The sequence below is a fragment of the Dermacentor variabilis genome, chromosome 2 (assembly GCF_050947875.1).
Source record: "Dermacentor variabilis isolate Ectoservices chromosome 2, ASM5094787v1, whole genome shotgun sequence".
Taxonomy (NCBI): Eukaryota; Metazoa; Arthropoda; class Arachnida; order Ixodida; family Ixodidae; genus Dermacentor; species Dermacentor variabilis.
Window position 1 is genome coordinate 85,238,803 of NC_134569.1, and position 21,812 is coordinate 85,260,614.

General features: G+C 43.4%; 1 protein-coding gene across 13 annotated transcripts in view; it reads left to right on the plus strand.

The window, feature by feature from the left end:
- Tlk (Tousled-like kinase) overlaps positions 1-20,787 on the plus strand; it is a 172,331-nt gene extending 151,544 nt beyond the window's left edge. For 12 of the 13 annotated variants that reach the window (XM_075681188.1, XM_075681190.1, XM_075681189.1 and 9 more), the window contains 10 exons: positions 4,597-4,707; positions 5,230-5,366; positions 6,079-6,441; positions 7,135-7,216; positions 7,306-7,397; positions 7,540-7,629; positions 10,025-10,257; positions 12,403-12,653; positions 16,253-16,360; positions 17,463-20,787. In XM_075681188.1, the coding sequence (XP_075537303.1) occupies positions 4,597-4,707; positions 5,230-5,366; positions 6,079-6,441; positions 7,135-7,216; positions 7,306-7,397; positions 7,540-7,629; positions 10,025-10,257; positions 12,403-12,653; positions 16,253-16,360; positions 17,463-17,594 (1,599 nt within the window). In that variant the 3' untranslated portion in view covers positions 17,595-20,787. The remainder of the gene's footprint in view (positions 1-4,596; positions 4,708-5,229; positions 5,367-6,078; positions 6,442-7,134; positions 7,217-7,305; positions 7,398-7,539; positions 7,630-10,024; positions 10,258-12,402; positions 12,654-16,252; positions 16,361-17,462) is intronic. The other variant, XM_075681181.1, reaches the window with a different exon arrangement.
- Positions 20,788-21,812: the final 1,025 nt, after the last annotated feature.

A 21,812-nucleotide genomic window follows, 5' to 3' on the forward strand; every position in this document is an offset into this window, starting at 1 on the left:
AACTGGCACACATCCCTGGCACTAAGTAACTTCACATAAACTGGTGCACTAGAAACTGGCACACTAATTAACCACATATATTTTGCGACATGTAAATCGGCTCTGCAAATAACGTCATCAATAATAAAAAATAACGGACAGCTTTACATTAACGGCGCTCACTCTATGTTGATGGGCATTGTTCAGCTCATCATCGGTGTTTTGTTAATTGTACATGAACCATTACAGTCGCCCACCGTTTATTCGGACCTCACGGAGACTGCGGAAATGTCTGAATAAACAGGTGCCCATAAGCAGATTAAGAAAAAAAATGAAATCCTTTATTTCCATGCACTTATTCAGGTTTGGCAGTAGGCTTGAAGAAATTGTGAATGCGCCGTTGCACGCTGTTCCATTTACGCGCAATCAGATAAGCCTGAATCTCGGAGAGGGTCGTACGGTCACTATAGGCGGCTGAAAGCACAGGCACTGCTTGTGCACGCTCCGCATGCGACGGCAGCGTAGCACATGGTGCGTCATCTTCCGACTCAGTCATCGTCCGGCGGTGCAGCAGAAACCTGACGAATGATCTCGCCGTCATCAAGTTCTACGCATGTCAGTACAGCAGTGTCAGCACCTGTGAAACTGTCAAATGAGACGGTGTCCAGAACCACTGCACAGGTCTCGGCAGAACACTTTCTACGTCAGTAGGGTTCACAACGGAAGGCGACAAATCCTAGGCCTCCCGGCACCCGCTTGCCAGCATTCCCCAGCGCAGTCAGCGCAGGCACTGTTGGTGCCATTAGACACTTGACGCGATGTTTCCGTATGCCGTGTTGCATCACCGCAACCTCGACACAGCACACAAAGCAAACATCACCACGCCATCACACTGATGCCAGTCGCACAAACGAAAAACGTGGCCTACTACTCGCAGCGTCGTGCACGAATAAACAAACAAATCAGCTGCTGGATTGTCTTGACATGGCTTACTGAGCTGAGACCGGAACTGCTGTAGCCACGAACCAGGCAGAAACGTTGATGATGAGCAGGGATTTGCAGTAGCGCCACTTCGTGGGGCAGCAAGTCGTGCACGAATAAACAAACAATCAGCTGCTGGATTGTCTTGACATGACTTACTGAGCTGAGACCGGAACTGGTGTAGCCACGAACCTGGCAGAAACGATGATGATGAGCAGGGATTTGCAGTAGCGTCACTTCGTGGGGCAGCAAGGAGGCTCCACCCAAAACAAAAATGGCGTTCAGCAAGACGAACCATGCACCGGTCAGAGTCGGTGCATGGTGAGTGTCACTACGGTGGAGCAATTGCCGGGAGCAGCTGCAAGGCTAATCCTACTAAAATCACTCAACTCAACTCGGTGCATGGTGCTCTCGATCGAGTTGGCTCAAGGAGTGTCCGAAAAATCCGACGAGAGGTTGCAAGGTGCCCGAACTTTCAGCAGTTGTTATACATTATGGTCTATGGGGAGAATGGCAGTGCCTTGAAGCAGACCGAATAATCGAGCACGTCTGAATTTTTGGAGTCCGGAAAATCAGTCGGCGACTGTACAACGAAATTTCGGCCGCCGCAGAGGAATGAATAGACAACAAATGGAAACTTCCGTGTACGCAGATGGTCAAATGATTTAATCAAAAGCGGCTGCTTGCAAATGCACCTGTAGTTCGCTTTTATTAGCCTAGTTTATTAATATGTTATGAATGTAGAAGTTGTGAAAGACGCCAAGAAATCACTGATAACAAAATTTAAAGAACCCACAAGTGATGCAAATTTTTTTTTTTTTTTTTTGATAAATAACTTCTGCGAGAGAGAGAGAGAGAGAGAGCGTCACAATGTGTTCCTGTGCCCGGAACTTCAGTGGTCTCAAATGTAAACCTCGTCAACTACGGGCCTAGTTCATTGCACTGCGAATCAGCAGCTGCACTGTTCCGCTTTTGAGTCAGTTACTTTTGGCTCACATCTTCAGTCCTGATCAAACACGAAGCCGTGGCGTGAATGTGTGTTAGAAGTGCAGCATACTAGATGACAAGATTTATGCCGTGATAATTAAAAAAGATTTTGCAGGCACCCATTTTAAAGAAGAGACCTCACAAAAGTTAGATTGCTTTAATTGCTGTAATCGGCCATTTCCTGACATCCATCAGAAATATTGCAATGGTACATTATCAATTAAGTAAATAATAAAGCTTTGCTGATTAAACCAGAATATAATGGGTCATTTTTGCCTAAACCACTTATGACTAACATTAGCAACAGCACTAATATAAAGTGAGCGCTGTTCCCGTAAAACCCTAAATTATTTTTTATTTCTTGGCTGTATTTAGTTGGCACACATATTGTGTAAATTAATACTATTCTGCAAAGACAAATAAGGAGCACTTTTTCTTAGTCTGCATGTATTTTGCTCATGTTGAGCTTTATCAAGTTGCTACACTACACATTTCTTCTGCTTCAGACATGCTCCAAAATGTCAAATCTGCTCCCAGAGCTGCTCCAGAACATCCTTGGCCACTTTCATCCCTGTAATAGCGAACAATTTATTACCAAAGATAACTGGCCAATTATAAACAGCTCTTACAAACTGTGTGTGTATGTGCAGAAGCCTTGCAGACTTTATCTCAATTTGTGTGCTGGTGCCCCATTACTGCAGCATTAAATTGTCGAAGTTCCTGTGTCAGCATTTTTTAATATCATTTGCATCCTAGAATCACAGTTGGTTATGTGTTTCATTATGTGCTGTTCAAACAAGGGCAATGTTGTGGCATCATTTAGTGGTTTCTTTGTCTTGGCATGTACAGCCGACTCTCGTTATAATGGACCCTGATAATCCGACAAAAATTGTCCGTTTTATCCGAAGTCTGTAATATCCGAAATGCCTTACTTCCGAAACTTTGGCCGCAGTGTGTAAAAATGTTGTCGCGAAGCGCGATTGACGAATGTCCAAAGTAAAAAAAAACAAACAAGCAAAAAAAGGTCACAGTTCTCCCGAAAAGGCGAAGCATCGATTGGGATAACAAATTACTAGACAACTATGAGAAGTAAGGATTGTAGTGTTATCGGCCGTATAAAGTTGTAAACATTAGCTTACTAACTAAATTAACAAGCACAGTGTCACGCGCGCACAGGTAAACATGAACACATCTCGCTCGATGACTGTGGAAAGTCACTGTCAAAATGTTGGAGTGAGGAAGCGCGTCAGCAACAGCGAGCGAATTGACCTTCGTACTGTCTCTCGCTTCAACGCTAACTAAACTTCTAAAGGACAGCGCATATAAAGGTACCGGCACTGGGCATACTTTGTCCACATTGCAGATCGCTTTCAAGATACGGTGCCTGTGGAGGCACATACTTTGTCCACATTGGAGATAGTTTTCAAAATACGGCACTCGCGCGTGCACACACTTTGTCCACATTGCAGATTGTTTTCAAGATATGGCACCCGCACGGCCGCACCATTAACAGCAGCCGCCAGGGCAGAACCTCCACCCCGGGTGTGAAAACCTATATTGAAATGACATCTGGTGGCTCAACTGTTTAAGCCAAGGAAGGCTGCACCTCGCGTGCGAAAGTCAGCGTGCTTCCGCCCAGATTTCCTCCCTTTCTCGCGCACACGATATTCAGCCACGATCATCGACTGACTCTCGCAAGTCAGTTACCAGCTCATGTCCATTTAAATGCAGTAGCGTTAAGGAGGCCATGTCGCAGAAAATCTGGCATCAAAAGTCATTGCACCAAAAAGATTTTCGAACCACGCATGCCCATGCCCTCCATGTGATGCAAGTAATTTACTTAACTAATTGAATTTCTCAGGCTAAAATACATGGAAAAATCGTAAACTACGACTTACACACAACCTGCAAACATGATAGCTCTTGGATTGTAATTTGACTATATGAAAAAACATAATTCTGTTGCGCGAAAACTCGAGGAAGCCCCTTTTCCAGCATTTTTACAATTCACAGACCAGCCGCGGTGTCCGCCATTTGCGAGCGCCGGCACTCGGGTGTCTTGGGAGCCACGGAGCAGTGCACCCGGTTCCTTGCAATACCTTCAGCTGGCGCTCACCTCCGCTGCATCACGGCTTACGCAAGAGGCAGCGTTTCTACTACAAAGCCCATCTTCATGCATAGCATTTGATACACCCAATTTTGACAAAAAATTGGAGCTGATTTCGCCCTCTGTAGCCGAAAGTCCATTGTAGGACGGTCCATTAAAAGTGAACTTTGTTGCCCTAATAAAATAGGTAGAGCAAACGTAAGGTTGAAATATAGTCCATTATATCCGAAAGTCTGTTGTATGCGGGTCCGTTGTAATGAGGGTAGACTGTCTTTTGTTATTGGCTACCAAATTGCCAGGCGTTCCATCAAACTGAATTGATCTGAACTATACAGATCAATATTTCTTTGCAACGTCTGTTCCTGCATCACTGTGGATGCTGTGTTGTGCTGGAAAGTTGTGCACATGAACTCTGCTCTGTAGCTCTTGTCTAAATTTCGAGAACGAGAAAGTAATTTTCATTAAGCAACTGTAGATGATGCCTCTTGGTCTTCGTGTGTAGCCTGTACTGACTCATAATTATTGTGCACTCTCTTTTGCAGGGTAGTGAAGAGCTGCGGCGGCAAATTCAGGGACAGCAGAAACTAATACAGAAACAAGAGGAGCAACTCCTCAAGTGTATAGATGTTACAAAGCAACTTCTTATAGAAAAGGTGATTTTTGCTGTTTGATGTGGCTTATGCTTGCCCGCTATACTTTGCGAGCACATGCTTTCTGCATCATGAATATTGACAACCACACGTTGTCTTCTTATAGTTTACCTGGGCTGCAGGGCTCAATTACTATGAAGTCCTAATTTAATGACCTTGCATGCAGTTGGTAGCTGATACTTTTTAGTTTTTGCCTGTTCTGAGATGTCTTCCAACAACTTTTGGTAGTTATCTTCAGAAAAAATGAAATTAGTACCAACCTAATCCTTTCTTTCCTAGCAACATAAATCACTCTTGTGCATGTTCTCATGCATACATGTAATTTATGTTGCTCTGCTGTCTAAAATAAGGGAGTCTAATAACGTTCACAATCTTAAAAGCAGTGCCTGCTGGTTGGTTAAAAAACAAGAAAGGCTGGGTTAGCAAGATTTCTTGGCTTTCTTTTTTTTTTTTTTTTTCACGAGAGACATTGTTTGCCCTTGTGACATGACTGTAACAAGGAAAAATCTCTGGTTTGTTTTGCAGTCGGCAATGGAAAAGAAACAATCTCGGCAGAAGTGCATGCAGAACAGGCTAAGGCTAGGGCAATTTGTGACGCAGCGGCAAGGGGCATCATTTGTTGAAAACTGGGTAGACGGCTATGCTTTCAACGATCTTTTGAGGTGAGTGTTGTTTATTGAATATTCAAGACTACGAAATCTCCTGAAGCATGCAAACCTAAATTAAAGCATGTGATTTGCCTACCTACTTCCATTCTGCTTACATTCTGTGTTGGCAGCTAGGCCTTGTTAGCTGGAGAAACAAACGGCAGCTGGAAAAATGGAAATTTTGAATTACTATAGTGTCTTTTAACCTTGCAGATTGTTGTACAGGCTTTCGTAACATTGCGGTTTTGATGTTAGACAACCTTATCGAAATGAACTCAATTCCTCGCTGCTACAGCTAAATTGTCTGCAGAAAGTGGTTCAGTGCTATTTCTTTCTTTCATTCCGTTTTGTATCTGACATTAGCCTTTATTACCACAATTTTGTTTTTGTTTTCGCCTGCGCTACTGCATGGCATAATGTGGAAATTAAATTATGTGTAAGCAAGGAGGACCAATTCATGCAGACATTGTAACAGTGATTTACGAAGTCTAATGTCCATGAGCATTCACTCAGTCTTGTTGGTCAGTTAACTTCACATCCCTCAGTACATTCTTTTGCGGACAGTCTGTGTCCCAGGGCATCTGCAAAGTAGAAGATGGGCATCTGCTGATGTTGCAGGAGTGGATTGGCTTGTATTTTTCCGTATTGCCTCCACAATATGCACTCTGTGACCCTGTTCTGCTACTGGCAAGGGTGCAAGCTGTTGTTTTTTTGCTGATCCCTGCAGGAAGCAGGAGCAGATCACGTCAGAACGGGAAGAAATTGAACGGCAACGAAAGTTGCTCTGCAAAAAGAAGCCCTTGACAGGGCAGCCTAAAGGCAAGGGGGCAGGGGCATCCAATAATGGGGCTGGTGCAGCCTCCAGTGCGCTGGCCAATGGAGAGTTTGTGAAGCCAGAGTCTCCGAAAGACCTCGCGCTGCTACGGCTGACCTGGTACGAGTACTATGAGCAGGAGGAAATCCTGAAGCTGCGCCAGGTGTCGCTGAAGAAGGAGGACACTGATCTGCAGCTCGAGCTGGAGAAACTGGAGCGGGAGCGGAACCTGCACATTAGGGAGCTCAAGCGCATACACAATGAGGACCAGTCCAGGTACAGATGATGTTGCCAGAACACTGCTAGGCCTTGTGCTCTAATGCAGAAGTCGTGCAACTGCTCGTTATTCTAGAGATATCTTGTGAACAGTAGTATTTTGATAGCACCGTTTCAAGTTTCTGCACTACAGTGGTGTGCCGTTTTCTGAGCCGAAGACACTAGTAGGAACATGAAAATGGGCACAGGACGGGGACATGTTAGGTGGTGCACATTGGCTACCAGTGAAACTTTTTGTCAAAATTCTTTGCACCCAAGATGCTTAGAAGTATGAATAAATGAATACTGCAATTATTACCATAAAGCTGGCTCTATGGCATAAGTAAAAGTATAAAACAAAATAAACTAACAGTTGGACAGAAACGCATCAGACATGGAGTATCAACTGTGGTTTTATATCATAGTCTATACACTATGGCACTGTGGCTTTAGCTTTTCATACGTAATTTTTCATTTCATTTATTTTAGGTCCAGGCCTTTACATCATTACAGGGGGGAGCAGGTGCAAGTCCAGTATAAAATAAATTTAAGTTATCACAGGTTTGGGGAATAAAAAAAGCTGTTTGCAGTCTTGAACTCTCTGAGCAGTGAGGTGTGAATCGAACAGGGTTTTTTGAGTCACTACTTCATTCTTTTTCACCTGATCTAGGGTGCGCGGTTAATTTCATGCTGACCTTGAGCACGCTTTTTCAGGTTTAACAACCATCCAGTCCTAAACGAGAGGTATCTGCTACTAATCTTGCTGGGTAAAGGCGGCTTCAGTGAAGTACACAAGGCAAGCATATTTTCACACACATTGATTCCTTGTTTGCGTTTGTGCTTTTTTGCTTTGGTGAAGTAAATGCCATCTTTTCTCATTTGAAGGCATTTGATCTTAAGGAGCAGAGGTATGTGGCCTGCAAAATTCATCAGCTAAACAAAGACTGGAAGGATGACAAAAAAGCAAACTACATCAAGTAAGTAACTTTGGGATCACCTTAGGCGTCATCGTGCATTGGCTAGAGTGCGAACACTCTTTATGAGAGTGTCGGTTTTGGGCGCTGAAACATATGGTAAGTCTGCAGAAAGTTCATTTCTGTGTGCTTTTTCTTTTTGCAGGCATGCATTAAGAGAGTACAACATTCACAAGTCCTTAGACCATCCCAGGGTTGTAAAGCTTTATGATGTCTTCGAAATAGACCCTAATTCGTAAGTATCTTTCAGCATTAAAATAATGGCTCTCCTCTTCATCACATTAATGCACTTGCATTTGTTGAAGGCGTAGTAGGTGTAGCGATTTGTGCCTTCTGGTTTTTCTTTCTTTTCTGCCATTCAGGTTATCATCTTGTGGGGGGTAAGCTGTCATTACGTGTGTATTCAAATTTTGCTTTAAAGTGTCATGGTGTCTTTTCCCAGAGGTCAAGCTAGAAAGTCAATGCTAGAAAGTAACGCTAGCATGTTGGCTGCTATGGCTGCCAACTCCAGCTTATTGCCTTCTTGCACTGTGTCTATACAAGGCCCATATTTAAAGCTTAGACAGCTTGAATATTGCTCTACATACAATTATCTCATTTTTATTTCAAATTTTTTTTACAAAACAGTTGCATATCTTGCCCCCTTTTCTTTCCTCCATTTCTTTTTACACATATACCTTTTTATTTTCCTCCTTTAGCAGGAGCTGCTTGATGCTTGAGACCGCACAAAATCTTTACTGCATTACGACCTTCAGCTATAAGAGGGCACCATTTCATTGCAAACCCTTACTTTGCCAAAGAAGTGTTTCAATTACTTGTAAAGACTTAGTTTGCCACTAAATAAATAGAAACTATAGAACCATCTGTTGGCTCATATCGTGTGATTAAAGTTTGCTCATTTGCACAGGTGCACTTAGGAGTTAAAAAATGTGTGAACAAGGAATGTTTCTGCATTTGTGCCCCAGAAATATGCCATCATGTATCATTATTGTGTGGAGCAAATGTGAACAACTTGTTCTTAGGGCATGCCCTTGTACGAAACCATGGCCACTGTGATTAGTGTTTGCTGTTAAGCCTGGTTAATAATTATTTCGAGCCTTTCCATGTTGCACACGGGATTTAGTCAAAACTACCATTTGTCTTCTTTCATGCGGAGTTTCTACTTGTATTCATATTTCTTAGAATGAAACTTTGCTTTACCCTTTGTGGGTCAGAATTTTTCACAACAACCTTGCCCCCGTGGTAAATGTTTTTGTGGCAGTTTCTAGTTGTAGCAAATGATAGGAAACTCATGAATACAGAAAAAATTTATTGCAAGCAATAGTCTGCTTTACTTGCATGAACAGTATACACACAAATACGTAATACAGTAAAAAATAGAGAAAAAGGTCAAGCAAAATTTATGGCTATCAATTCGTTGTCCTAAAAACACATTTAATTGGGAAAATGAATACGTTCGAAACAAGTCAATACGTTTGAGCAGTCACCACGAGAAGAGGCACTGCAAACGAAGGCAAAGAAAACAAAAACGCTATCAGTATCTCCAAATTTCGGCCGCGCAATTTCGGGCTATCAGAAAGATGATAGCGGCAGCAATAAAAATAATGACAGCATCTCCATCATGCACACATTGAAGGTAGTAGACGAGCATGCGAGCACGTGAGCCAGTGCTCGGAGGTAAACAGGTCTAGCTGTGGGCCCCGGCGAGCGGAAATACACTTTCAAATTACTTTGGGCAACTCTATAGAGATGCCAGCACCTCTCAGCAACCATTGACGTCGAATACGCTTGAAATATCAATCATATGATCAGCCCTGTATGTGTACATCAAAAACCATGAGGTAAGGATCAGCGGCCCCATTTATGTATGGTAAAAACCTTTGAAGAGTTATTGATGTTACATGGCTGTAGGGTTCGAACATGCAAATTATCTAAAGGAGTGGTGTTGGGGTAAAAAAATAATAAAGGGGCTATCGTACAACCCATAGAGAATGTATAAATTGGGCTTTTAAGTGCAGGTTGTGCATGCTTCGTGGCTGAGGCATTTGCTATATAAATTACAGGTAGTGAGGCATACGCCAGCAGAATCTAGGCAATGTAACGAGTACTATTCCATCGAGAATGAGTGATGTGCTCGCAAATGCAGGTGGTGTCTATTTGTTACCTGTGGCACTTTGATGTAAATACAAATAGTAGTAAGGCACAAGCAGAATAATCCAGGGAATGCTATAAACATTCTTGCAGTAGTCTTCGTTTGTACCTTTCTCAGGCGATGCATTTTCAACCCTTAACAACAGCACTATCAATTTATATCTTTTGAACAAAGGAGAGCTTCTGGCTGCTGGAAGTTATGTAGTTGGCATAACTTGAACTGCTTTTTTCCCTGGTGCAGCGAAGATAGCCATTGTAAGCACAATAAAGCAAGCCCCATGCGACGTGTGGTTTAAGTAAATGAAGAAAAAGTGTGTACAGGCAGGACTGTGTATACCCTCCCTTCACCCACTTTTTTTTTTCGTTTTTCAGCTATTGTTCCTTAGGCTCGCCAATTTACTGATTCCAGTTGCCTCATTGAGTGCTTTTCTTGCCTCTTTGCATCTCACTCTGTGTGCGTGTGCATTTTCTTTCTGCAGATTAGCGTCTCTTGCACAGGGGACCTCTCACATTATGTCATCTGCTTTGTGTCGTTTGAGCAGCTTCTGCACAGTGCTGGAGTACTGTGATGGGCACGACCTGGACTTCTACCTCAAGCAGCACAAGTGCATCCCAGAACGAGAGGCACGCTGCATCGTCATGCAGGTGGTGCATGCCCTCAAGTACCTCAATGAAATCAAGCCTCCCATCATACACTATGACCTCAAACCAGGTGATTGACTGTTGTACCCTTTCCTGAAGCAACCAAATTAGATGCTTTGTGTTGGGATCTTGGTAAGAGTAAAAACCCCTCCCCCCCTTTTTTTTAGTAGTACAGGCACAACATCTTTTTCTTTAATTAATAGCCATTGACTGATTACCTTTAAGCTATGAAGCCTCTCAATACCTGCAACAAATACATTGATACATCATATTTTAATGTGACTAGTTCAAAGTGCATGTCAAGGGCAGCACAACTTTAGGCTTGAAGCTAGCGTTCTTTTTACATACCAGAAAACCTTGGGATAGTCTAGTGCCATTGCAAACAACTGATGTGCACTTTGCTCACCGCGGTGCAATAGTCTGGCCATACTGTCATGTCCAAAAGCTGAGCACATAGGCTATAAAACGTGATAGGACTGCTCTTTGTTTGAGAGAAGTGGCAGCAGAAGACTAAGGAGAGGGCTTAGGACAGAATGGAGAAGAAAAGCATGGCAGGTCTTTCAGTGTGCATTCATCTCACACTGACATGGTCATTGTGTGGTGGCTTGTGGTGACTGCACTGACTGACACACGTCAGGGGCTTGTGATACTGTGACTACCTCCTCTAATTTTCATGTTGCAAGAAAGCCTGCTTCAAGCCTAAAGCAAGCTTTAAACTAGGCACTTTAACCCTTTCAGGGTCGATTTTTTTTTTCTTTCTCCATATGCGATCGCCCAGGGTCGATTTTTTTTTATTGCAGATTACAATTCTTCTGGAGGACCTATTCCGAAAAAAAATTTTACCATAATTTTTCTGGGGTGACTGTAAAGTGAGAAAAAAAATCTTTTGTGTTGATATATATGTTCTCTTTATTCATAATTAACAATAATAAAACAAGGAAATAAACTTATAAAAATTAAAAATTTTATGCATTGTTATAGTTCAAGGCTTAGAATATGCGCACACGAGAATATTTTGCAAGTCTCAAATGTTCCTGCTCTTACACTAATATTTACGTCCATAGTGTAATGGAACTGCGTAGGTGAGCGCACTCAAGAAAACTGTGTAGTTGTGTGCCCGTCAAAAAAGCAAAACGGGTGACAAACTTCCGCTAATCTTCATCTTATCCCCAAGCAGAGGCAATTAGGTATCGCAAGTCCCCCCCCCCAAAAAAGAAGAGAACAGGAAATGCATGCACGACAGCATCCTTCTTATGCCCACCCCTGTGAGCACTAAACAAGTGAGAAATAGGCGGCCGCCCTTTGAGCGATTAGTTATGAGATAGCCATCAGTTTCGCGAGCACAAGAAGACAAAACCGCCCGCGGAACAAAACCCTAACCGCCGCCGCCCACCCATGCGCGCGCCAATGCACGAGCGGTAGTATAGACACACCAGAGCAAACTAGCTCTAAAGCTAACCATGCAATGAAAACCGAGAGAGGGAGGCACGAGAAAAGAATTCCCTGTATTCCCATGTCAGGAAAGAAAAAAATAGGAAATTGGCGCACTTTTGAAACGTACAGACAGCGCCGTAAACATACGGCATCGACCATTTTGGATTTGTTTGCGGCGCCGTATATTTGTCACTGATCCTGAAAGGGTTAAAAGAGGACATATTAATTATTTGTTGCCTACTCAAAGAAGTGCAGTGTAAGCCCGCAGTGGTAAATGACACCAAGCAGAAGCAGACTGTCAGTGTCATGAAAGGAAAGCTGATGAGGAGAACACAGTGGCAGGAGCCCAAAACGCAGTAATGCAGCTCAAAGAGTTGCTGCTTGTGTCCAAGTGATGCATATAATAAGTGCCAAATTGCCACAGGATGTGCGGAACACACAGTACATGATATAGAGTTGTAAAGCATTTTATTTGTTTATGTTGTTTAGGTCTTGTGCTGTCACCAGTACCTTCTCTTGCATAGACACAAAGAACTACGTACATGGTGTTTTTGGAAAATGTCTACAGTTATAATGATACAATGATGACTTCTTCTATATATATATATATATATATATATATATATATGGCTTGAATTGAAAGTGCTAGAGTGCAATATGCAGTGGTTAGAACATGAAATTGGCTTCAAGAAAGCTACACGAGTACAAGGATGTGTCTGTTTTTCATTGGTGGTGTTCTTGCACCCCATCATTTATAGTACATTGAACCATTTCTATGCAGGCAACATCCTCTTGGGAAGCGGTAGCCTAAGTGGAGAGATCAAGATCACAGACTTTGGTCTCAGCAAGATCATGGATGATGACAACTACAGCCCTGAATATGGAATGGACCTAACTTCACAGGGTGCTGGTACCTATTGGTACTTGCCACCTGAGTGTTTTGTAGTGGGCAAGACACCACCCAAAATCTCTTCCAAAGTTGATGTCTGGAGTGTGGGTGTCATCTTCTATCAGTGCCTCTATGGCAAAAAGGTTGGTGTCTTTCTTTCTAAGGGATTCTCTCAGGATTTAAATACTGCTTGTTGCCCCTACTCCATCACTATTATATGGCGAGTGTCACTGTTGTTGCATCTGTGATGTTCATGTTGGCAGTTGTACATGTAGGAATTCAGGTAGTGCTATATCCAACTTCTAGCTTCACCATAAGGCTCCCTCGTTTTCTGTGCTTGATATATAGTGCTAATCTTCTCCCCTTGTCAGAATATCATGTAGTACTTTGCTATGCAGGAGTTGTGTACAAATTCAACACACAAATTTAATACAGTCAACGACCGATTTTTCGGACCCACTAGGGAACGTAAAAACGTCCAAAAATTCAGGCAGTCCGACAAAATGAATGCATGCAAAAAACACACTTTTCTTTCTTTTTTTCTTGGATCTAGAGGTAAAGGGCGAAGTACCAGGTTTCCGAAACCCTGCCAAAGCATCAGTGAAGTGGCTATAAAAAAACGCATTCAAAAACTTTGTATGTAGCCGACTGCGGGTTTATTATGTACATGTGCATCGTCGGGCAGCTGGTTTTATTGCTGCAGTGGCTTGAAGAACTTGTTGATTGTTGTTTGGACGGCGTTCCGTTTGCATGCGGTCATATTCACGTCGATCTGAGCAAGGGTCATGTCAGCACTGTACACCGATGAAAGAGTCAACAGTGCTCGCGTCAACTCGGTGCTTGTAAGCGGCGCAGGCATTGGCTCCTCATTTTCAACATCGGAGTCTTCTGAATCCCCCACAACCTGACTCCTTGCTCCATGCCGAACTCCTTGCTCACGTCAGCCTGCGATGGGCCGCTCACGACTTGCTTTGTAATGGCGGCTTTCTTCTCCATCGTTAACTGATGGCACTGCTTTCTGCGCTTCGATGCCATCAGCGAGGACGACGAAGACGAAGAATGGGGGCCATCGAAGGCAAGCGAAATCCTCAAGTTGCGAACAGTGGAGTTCGCAGACAGGCGTCAAAGCACCTAGGCCTAGCGTCGCAGAGCGCACTTGACACAACAGCACAACCACACATCACGCTAGCCGAAACGTGGCCTACGCAAACAAATGAAATTGCGCCGCTCTGGAAACTCCGCCGGAGGCGGAAGCGTAAGTGCGGCAATGAACAGAGCCAGCGTGGCGAGACCAAATTGGTGTGTGACAGCTAGATTTGGCAAGTTGTGGTTCAAAGCGGTGACATGCTTCAGCTGCGAGTCGATTTCCTGCGCGAGGAGCCAAAGGACCTTCCGTCGCGTCAAAAAGTCCGGAAAATTGGACGGTGGGGGGTTCGAGCGTCCGAAACTTCAGATGTCCTTATACATTGTTTCTATGGGGCTCGTGGCGGTGCCGCGTAGACGTCCGAAATATCAGGCATGTCCGAAAATTTGGGCGTCCAAAAATTTAGTCGTTGACTGTAATAAACTATCGTTTTCCCACATCTCCCAGCTGGATAGCTACTGTATCATGTCTATATCATGTCTGTAACAGCACTGCGGTACATACTGACCTAACCACATTTATGATGCATACACATTGCCCTGTTAGTCTTGGTGCCCTTCCGCCACTTCTAGCCCTTGCGCCTATAAACTCCAATCATGATCATCATGCCCGGCCTGCACCATGATGTTGCAACGCATACACATTTACCCTGCCTGTGCCATGGTGCTGGTAGTTGTCGTCACTTTTCCAATGTGCCTGGGTTCAAGGCAGCCTTGATCGAAGTGCCAAGGCCAGCTGTATTGTGGCCTTTGATATCAAATTAGGAAGAGAGGAGCAGGGTATTCTAGTGCAACTGCGTCTCCTCGGCCATGCTCCTATCGTAACTTACTTACCCCTTCATCACAAAAGGCAAGGGCTAGTTTGAGATGGTTGAAAAATTGCATGCTTTCAACTATAGTTACTCTTGTAATGGTTATCATTACCAGCATCCCTTGCAGCAGCAGTAGTGTTGTTGTGAAACTCGTCCCGCCATGAGATTGGTCTATTCCTATGTGCATGATATTTGTAGCTTACTATTATTGCAGGATGTGCAGAACTTTTATTTGTTTGACACCTGTGAAACAAATAATTGTATTATCAAAATTATTGTGTTGTCACACTTTAATACCAACCTTTATTACTTTAAAGCACGGATGAATGATACATGCGGTGAGCGTTGCATCTGCAACGCATTATCACGCTATAGTGCCTGTAGCTATCGGAAGAACAAGCTACTGTCAGCCACGCACTCGTACATTGTTGACGTTAACAGCCAGAGGTCTGCGCAGGTTGGCTTTGGTATGTAGCTGTGCCTAGGCAGTGCAACGTTAATGCAAACAAAAGAAGAGAGACAAAGAAAATAGACAGGATGTGCAGTGTCTAGACATACATGTCCTATTTTCTTTCTCTCTCTTATTTTGTCCATGTCATGTAGCACTGTTCAGGCATAGCTATGAATCTGTGCCGATTTGCCCACCTTTCAGTCACTGTGGTGTGCAGCAATATGAGGCAGTGAAATGGCTGGTAAGTATGCCTTGGTCCATTTCCTGCCATGTAGTCAAGCCTTTCAAATGGGAAAACAACCGTCTCTCTTAAACCGCGCTGTCTTGCTACTGTCGTGACACATTTACCAGTTTAAGCCTGTGAAGAGATACGACACTTGTACTATCAGCCTGAATTCAAATTCGAGAAATTCCGAGAACACTTCTAAGGTGCCATATTCATCTGCATTTGTAACAGCAGCCTGATTCAGACTTCGAAACATACACTTGGGACTATTCCATGCTTAAAATAAGGCTGCAGAGTGCTTGCATCTTTCGCTTTAATGTAATTACGTGTGGCAGGTGTTCTTATAATAAACGAGAAGAAAGGGGGTTAACCGAAGGGCCCGATTTTTATTAGTCGTATCATAAGAAGCCATCAAACCCTGACACCAAGGACAACATAGGGGAAATTACTTGTGCTTAATAAATGAAGTAAAAAACTGATAAATTAATGGAAATGAAAGTGGATGAAAAAATAACTTGTCGCAGCTGGGGAATGATCCCACAACCTTTGCATTATGCGTGTCTCGACTTGTCATTATGCCTCGAATCCGGCAACATTGATGCCTTCAGGTAGCATGTGTGGGTTTATTGACCCACACCCAAAAATACTTCACCCAAAAAGATCACGTTATCGTGATGCCTGCGACAGAAAGGATGTTCCACATCTGCCGCCACGGTTTGTGAGTGGTGGCGCTGGCTAACACTCCCAGGGTTCTACTAGGAAAGATAAATACCCAAGAAAGTGGATGGGGAAACTGCGCCGTGGTAGCTCAATTGCTAGAGCATTGCACGCTTAATGCGAAGGTTGTGGGATCGTTCCCCACCTGCGGCAAGTTGTTTTTTATTTTCATCTACTTTCATTTCCATTAATTTATTGCTTCTTTATTTCATTTTTTAAGCACAAGTAATTTTTCCTATGTTGTCCTTGGTGTCAGTGTTTGTTGGCTTCTTATGATAGGTGTTCTGATAAGTTATTTTTTGTTTGTGTTTCAATTTGTGCTGATAGTACCTGTGCTTACAGTCCCCTGAGTTGTTGTTAAAATGTTTTCAAACTGTCTTTATTGACTTGCAGCCTTTTGGGCACAACCAGTCCCAGGCAACAATACTGGAAGAAAACACAATCCTGAAAGCAACGGATGTGGAGTTTCCTGCAAAGCCTGCTGTCAGTAATGAGGCTAAGGTGAGATGTTGCATCATGGCATGTGTTACATACAAGCCTTGGTAACTTGTTAACCTTGGTAACCTTAGTTTTGTTACTTGCCCGCTCCAACTGGCCAGCCGGCAAACAGTAAAGGTGACTTGCTACAGTATTTGTGAAATTTGCCTACTGTATGTTGTTCAGCATAGGTAGAGGCAAGATTTTAAGATAAGCACGTCCAGGCTTACTCCTGAACATGAGTAAAACCCATCAATGCAATAGCATGCATACTTGAAAGCATGAGGTATCATTTGTGGTTCATAAGCATTCTCTCTAGATGCCAATATGCTAACATATTTCGGTAAGCCATCACTGCCGTGTGGGGACCGTTTCATTTTATGACATTTTCACTGTAAACGCATCACACCGCCTTTGTGCACTGCATGTCTCATACTGCACTATTTCCATTGTGCTATGCGAGAAACTTCAGACCTAGCTGAATGAATGTTGGCGTTTAAGTAAATAACTAACCAAAGGTGAAAATTAATCTTTCCAGTGCAGGTGGCACATTTCTCAATAATCTATGACAATGCTGGCTGCTGTTATTAAATAACCGCTGGCTGATTTTCACTCAAATTTTGCTTACAGGTTATCATTTGCTTATCAAAGCATTACTTTCCTGTTTCATTCATAATAAAGCAAAAGTGCGCATTGTGTGGAGCTTTTAAAGAATGGCTATGTCGCTGAACTAGCTGGCGGTGCCATCTGTCAATGCTGTGTTGAGACACAAGCTCCACCCTAGGGGTAACAGATGGTGCCATGGTTTCGTTGCAGTAACATTGTTTCCTAATTGGTGTTGTGCTCCATGCACTTTGGCTTTATTGTATATGAGGCAGGCCCGTAATGCTTGTAAACTTAGTATTCAACTGTACCCACTAAATCTGGGCAGAAATCAGCAAGTTGTTTACCTAGAAGAGTCATATATACCTAGAGCTCTTGTTCATGCAACATTCGGGAGCAACATATGCCCAGCTTTCAGAAATTATTTTCTTGGAGCAGTGCACTTGAAATAAAGTTTTCTTAAAATGGTGCAGTTGTGGGTAACATATCCTAAAAGAGTTCTGTTTTTTTCTCCTGTTTGCAGCATTTCATCCGCCGCTGCTTGCAGTACCGCAAGGAAGACCGCATTGACGTGTTCAGCTTGTCCAATGAGGAGTACCTGAAACCGAACTATTCAAAACATGGGCGGCAGGCCAGTGCTTCAGACAAGTCGTAGCCACCGCTGGGGGCCTAACGAACACCTTCGAAACTAGCTCGAACTGAGATGGAGCATATAAAAAAAGAATCACAGCGGGAACACATTGGGCAAGTGCGTTGCCATCACCACCGTCACCACCACCAGACGAGAGCAAAACCAAAACAGCGACGGTTGTGCACTGCTCCTGGAGCAGCCCCCCCGGCAGTTTGTTGTTGCTGTTGTTCCGGGGGAAGAGCACTTCCTGCCTGCGTGACCAGGCAGAGACGGTGTGTGTTCCTTGTCACGGCAGTGAGGCGAATGACGTGAGACGTGTGCCGCAGCCACGGAAGAATGTTTGACACTGTATATTAGTGGAGGAAGGGAACATGTGGACTGGACTGGTGACAGCGTGTCCTTTGCTTCCTCCCTCCCTACACCGCTTCCCTCTGGCATCGTATTCTCTCTCGCTGCTTGTGTGCTCGCTCGCCCGGCGCTACCTGCGTCGGTGATGTGTGTGCGTGCATGTGTGTGAATAGGCGTGTATCAATGAGGGGATTTGGCTCCTCTTTCTGTACAACTTCTTCCCCCCCCCCACGTGTCTAATTTCCCTTCTCTCTTTTTTCTCCCATCTTCGCTGTCATGAGATACGTGCTGCCAGCTACTCGCAGTGACTGTGAGTTGTGCCGAGTAAGATTGATAGACCGACCATTCCACTGTGCTTAGTGGGATATCTGCTGACCCCCCACCCTCCCAACCCCCTCCCTCGACTTCTGTTAACTGTTGGCACTTCAACGTTCGTCTCTTTCTGCCCGAGTGTCCTGCCTCTTTTTTTTTTTTTTTTCCTATAACCTATGACCTAGCAGAACTTACTACAGTGCCCTTACTATTGAAGAGGAATGGCTAGCAAGTTTGAAAAAAAAGCATCTACTAAAGATATTGTTCCCTGCAAATGCACTCTTTTTTTTTTTTTAGTTATTGACAGCCAAGGCACATAGCTGAAAAATTATCTTGTGGTTGGTAATTAATGTGAATAATTGCATGTAGGCAAACAGCAAAACAAGGAATACGACAATATTCCACTTGTTTTGAGAGATGGCTGCATTATCCTTCTGGTGTCATCAGATGAACCCAGTCTCTTGACAAGTCGGTCATTTCATCGCATGATTTCTTGGTGTTGCCAGTTCATCAGTACAGTAGTAGCATCATGTGTCATTCATATGTAGTGATAATTCATTACTGAAGTGTGTTTTCTCTTTTTCTATTCGTGTGCAGACAATGAAGTGTTCTTCAAAAATCAAAAAAAGAAAAGAAAAATGTGGCCTTAACACGCTGTGTTATTCCATTGCACAGAGCTATGCCTTTTATTAGACCTGAAATGTAAAGCATTTTCTGTTATGTGTCTACCTGTTTCTTTTTTTTGTTCCTTGCTGCAATGTCTTGCTCAGTGTGCTTGCAGTTTGTTTTTAAAAAGCAGGATCAACATTACAGAAGTTGAAAACCAGTGTCAGTGTCGGTCTTGCAAAGACGCCACAATTACCTTCATTGTTGCAACTTGCCAGACGCACAGCGCCCTGTGCTGAGATTAAGATAAGCCCCCTTCTTGAACAAATCTTAGGTAGTGTAGGGTCTCTGTTGTATGCATGTTTTTTTTTTTTTTTCTTTCATCACAAGAATGACCCATCAGTAATTTCGGCATGGGGGTTCTTGCTTCTATCATGACTGTGGAGGCACATGAAATGCCTCCTTCCAATATTTTTTTGTTCCCCTATCTTCTAGCATCTAGAATGCTGGCACTTCTGTGTGGAACCTTGCAATGCCCTGTTGGCTGAACATGCTGTTTGCAAACCGCGTACTAGTGGCCCATCCCACGAGCTCCTTAATTTTTTTTCTTTTTTAGGAGTTCTGCAAGTGTGTAATTGTGGGTGTGAAAAGTGTTGTAAATGTGTTCTGTTCTCTTTGTAGCACTTTTCTATTCTTTTCCTTCTTTAGTTTTGCATGTACAGGAATCTAGTGAGGGCTGGTGGACACATTAGTTTTTATGTGTTTCTTGAGAGAATGACATGTTAAAAGACGTTGCATAGCAGGGGAAGTTATTCTTGGTGCATTCAAAGATTTGCCCCCTTATTGCAGAAGTCTTGCCTGTTATTTTTTTTCTTCCCTCGCACGGGGAACAATGCAAACTTGTTGGTTAAATCTATTGGACAGACTAGAACGCTTCTTCTTGTTTGAAGGGGCTGTATTCTTTTAGCGACTTACATTTTTAAAGAAACTTTTCACCTGTCTCTCTCTCTGTTTTTTTGTGATGAGTCAACTCGGGGAGCACACTTTCTAGTCAAGCCCCTCTGTCTTTTATTCCCCCCTTTCCCCCCCCTCATGCCCTCTACACACTAGTAGTTGATATCTACACAATATGAACAGAGGCACATCTTGCCCATGTCTGTACTACTACTCTGTGATGACTTACTATACTGCCGGTAGAAACATCTCGGCACAAGCTGTAATGCTGTCGAGGTTACGGAGCTCTTGGGATGGACTGGCCAGAGAGCGTGTGGGTCATGACCATCATCATCACTACCAGTATCATCAGCTGCCTTCACCTTCCTCCTTTTTGTTCTGCCAAGTTGCAGCAGAGGAAACAAAGAGACTTTCTGTTAATAGTTTGTTTTCATTTTTTCCCCCCTGCTCTCCAGTGTGAGTGCTGCATCACAGGCAGGCTCGTGGGAATTGCAGAAATGTGTTAGTTTTTCTTCAGCGTCTGCTGTTGTGCATCGTGCACGGATGAGAGAGAGAGAGAGAGAAAGAAAAAAAAGGGGGGACGAAGAAAGTGCTGCGTTAAGAAGTGTGTACAAAGCGGTGTGTGTGTGTGCGTGCGTGTGTGTGCAAGCTGTTCCCACCTACTCTTCTTCCTCCTCCCGTGTCCCTTCTTTCCGATTTGGGCTTGTTGGTACATAACAGAGACATTTTTAAAGAAAAAAGTGAAACAAGCAGGGCCGGACAAATGGACTGCTTAGTGTTGCTGCTTTGACTGCTTGAAGACTGATGGCTGCCACTGCTGTCACCATCGTGATGATGCCAAGGGCATGCCAAGTGTTTTTGTTGGGAGTGGAAGGACTTTAGCCAACACAGAAGCAACCATCTCCAAAATTCGTCTGTGGGGATGTTTCTGTGTTTATTTATTTTTAAGTTTTGCCCAGTAAAAACAAGAAAAAAAAAAAGAAAGATGCTGAACCAATGAGTGTGCTCTTCTCTTCTTGTGGTCACTTGAGAATATGCTCTGCCGACTATGGTCCCCCCCCCCCCTCGCATAATGTGTAATGTTCACAAAATTTGTTGGCTAGGCATGCAAAGGTGAGTCTGTTGTTTCCAGACTGCTTGGCTGGAAAATGTGTGTTTGTGATGTTGGAAGGCACCCTTCAGCAAATGGGTGCGTTAGTCCCATTATTTATGCAAACGCATTACATGTCCCATGAAGCAGAAAAGCCTGGGTCTGCAATGAGTGGTAACAAAGATCATCATCATCAGTGATGTCAGCGTTTCGTATGACGTCAGTAATACAGAAAGAGCAAGTTAGAGTGAGGTGGCTTACGGTGGAGTAAAGTGAATGAAGGTAAATTAAAGTGGATTAAGGTTAGTGCAAGTTAGAGCAAGGTGGATTAAGGTAAAATTGTGAAGGACACACGACAATGTACAACGTTTCTTGTGAGTGTAACCAATTAATCGGAGAAGTCTTTATGCTTCGCATTCAAATTGCGCAAGGATACTTAAGTGACATATTTTCGGGGGGCAAGCGTCTTTTCACCATCATCTTTTCCTCTTTCTTTAAATTTTTCCCTGCAAAGCTTAGTGTTTAAGCACGATACTTAAGCACAACTACTTTCGCAAGCACCCTGCACTGTGTAGCCTTGAGCACAAAGATACAATCCAGTGCTCCAATTTAGCCCCACTAAGTTATAAAAAAAAAGCAATATGAGGTAAGTCTTTAATTTTGCTTTTGTAAAGATGCAATTGTGTGCTGAAACCCTTGTGGAAATTACATAATTCCACACAAGGTTTTACACTAGAAGTCAAAATTTAAGGCTTGCTGCTGAACTTCCAGTCTACAAATTTTGTTTAAAAGTCCTGGACAAGTTGACACACTGCAGGCTATCCTATAGGTTAGGATCTATTTCCTTAAGGTTTCACTATGCGACTGCTGCTAGTTTCAGCTGTTTTCAGGCTTCAAGCCTTTTTTTCTTTGCCACCTGCATTGGGTAACAC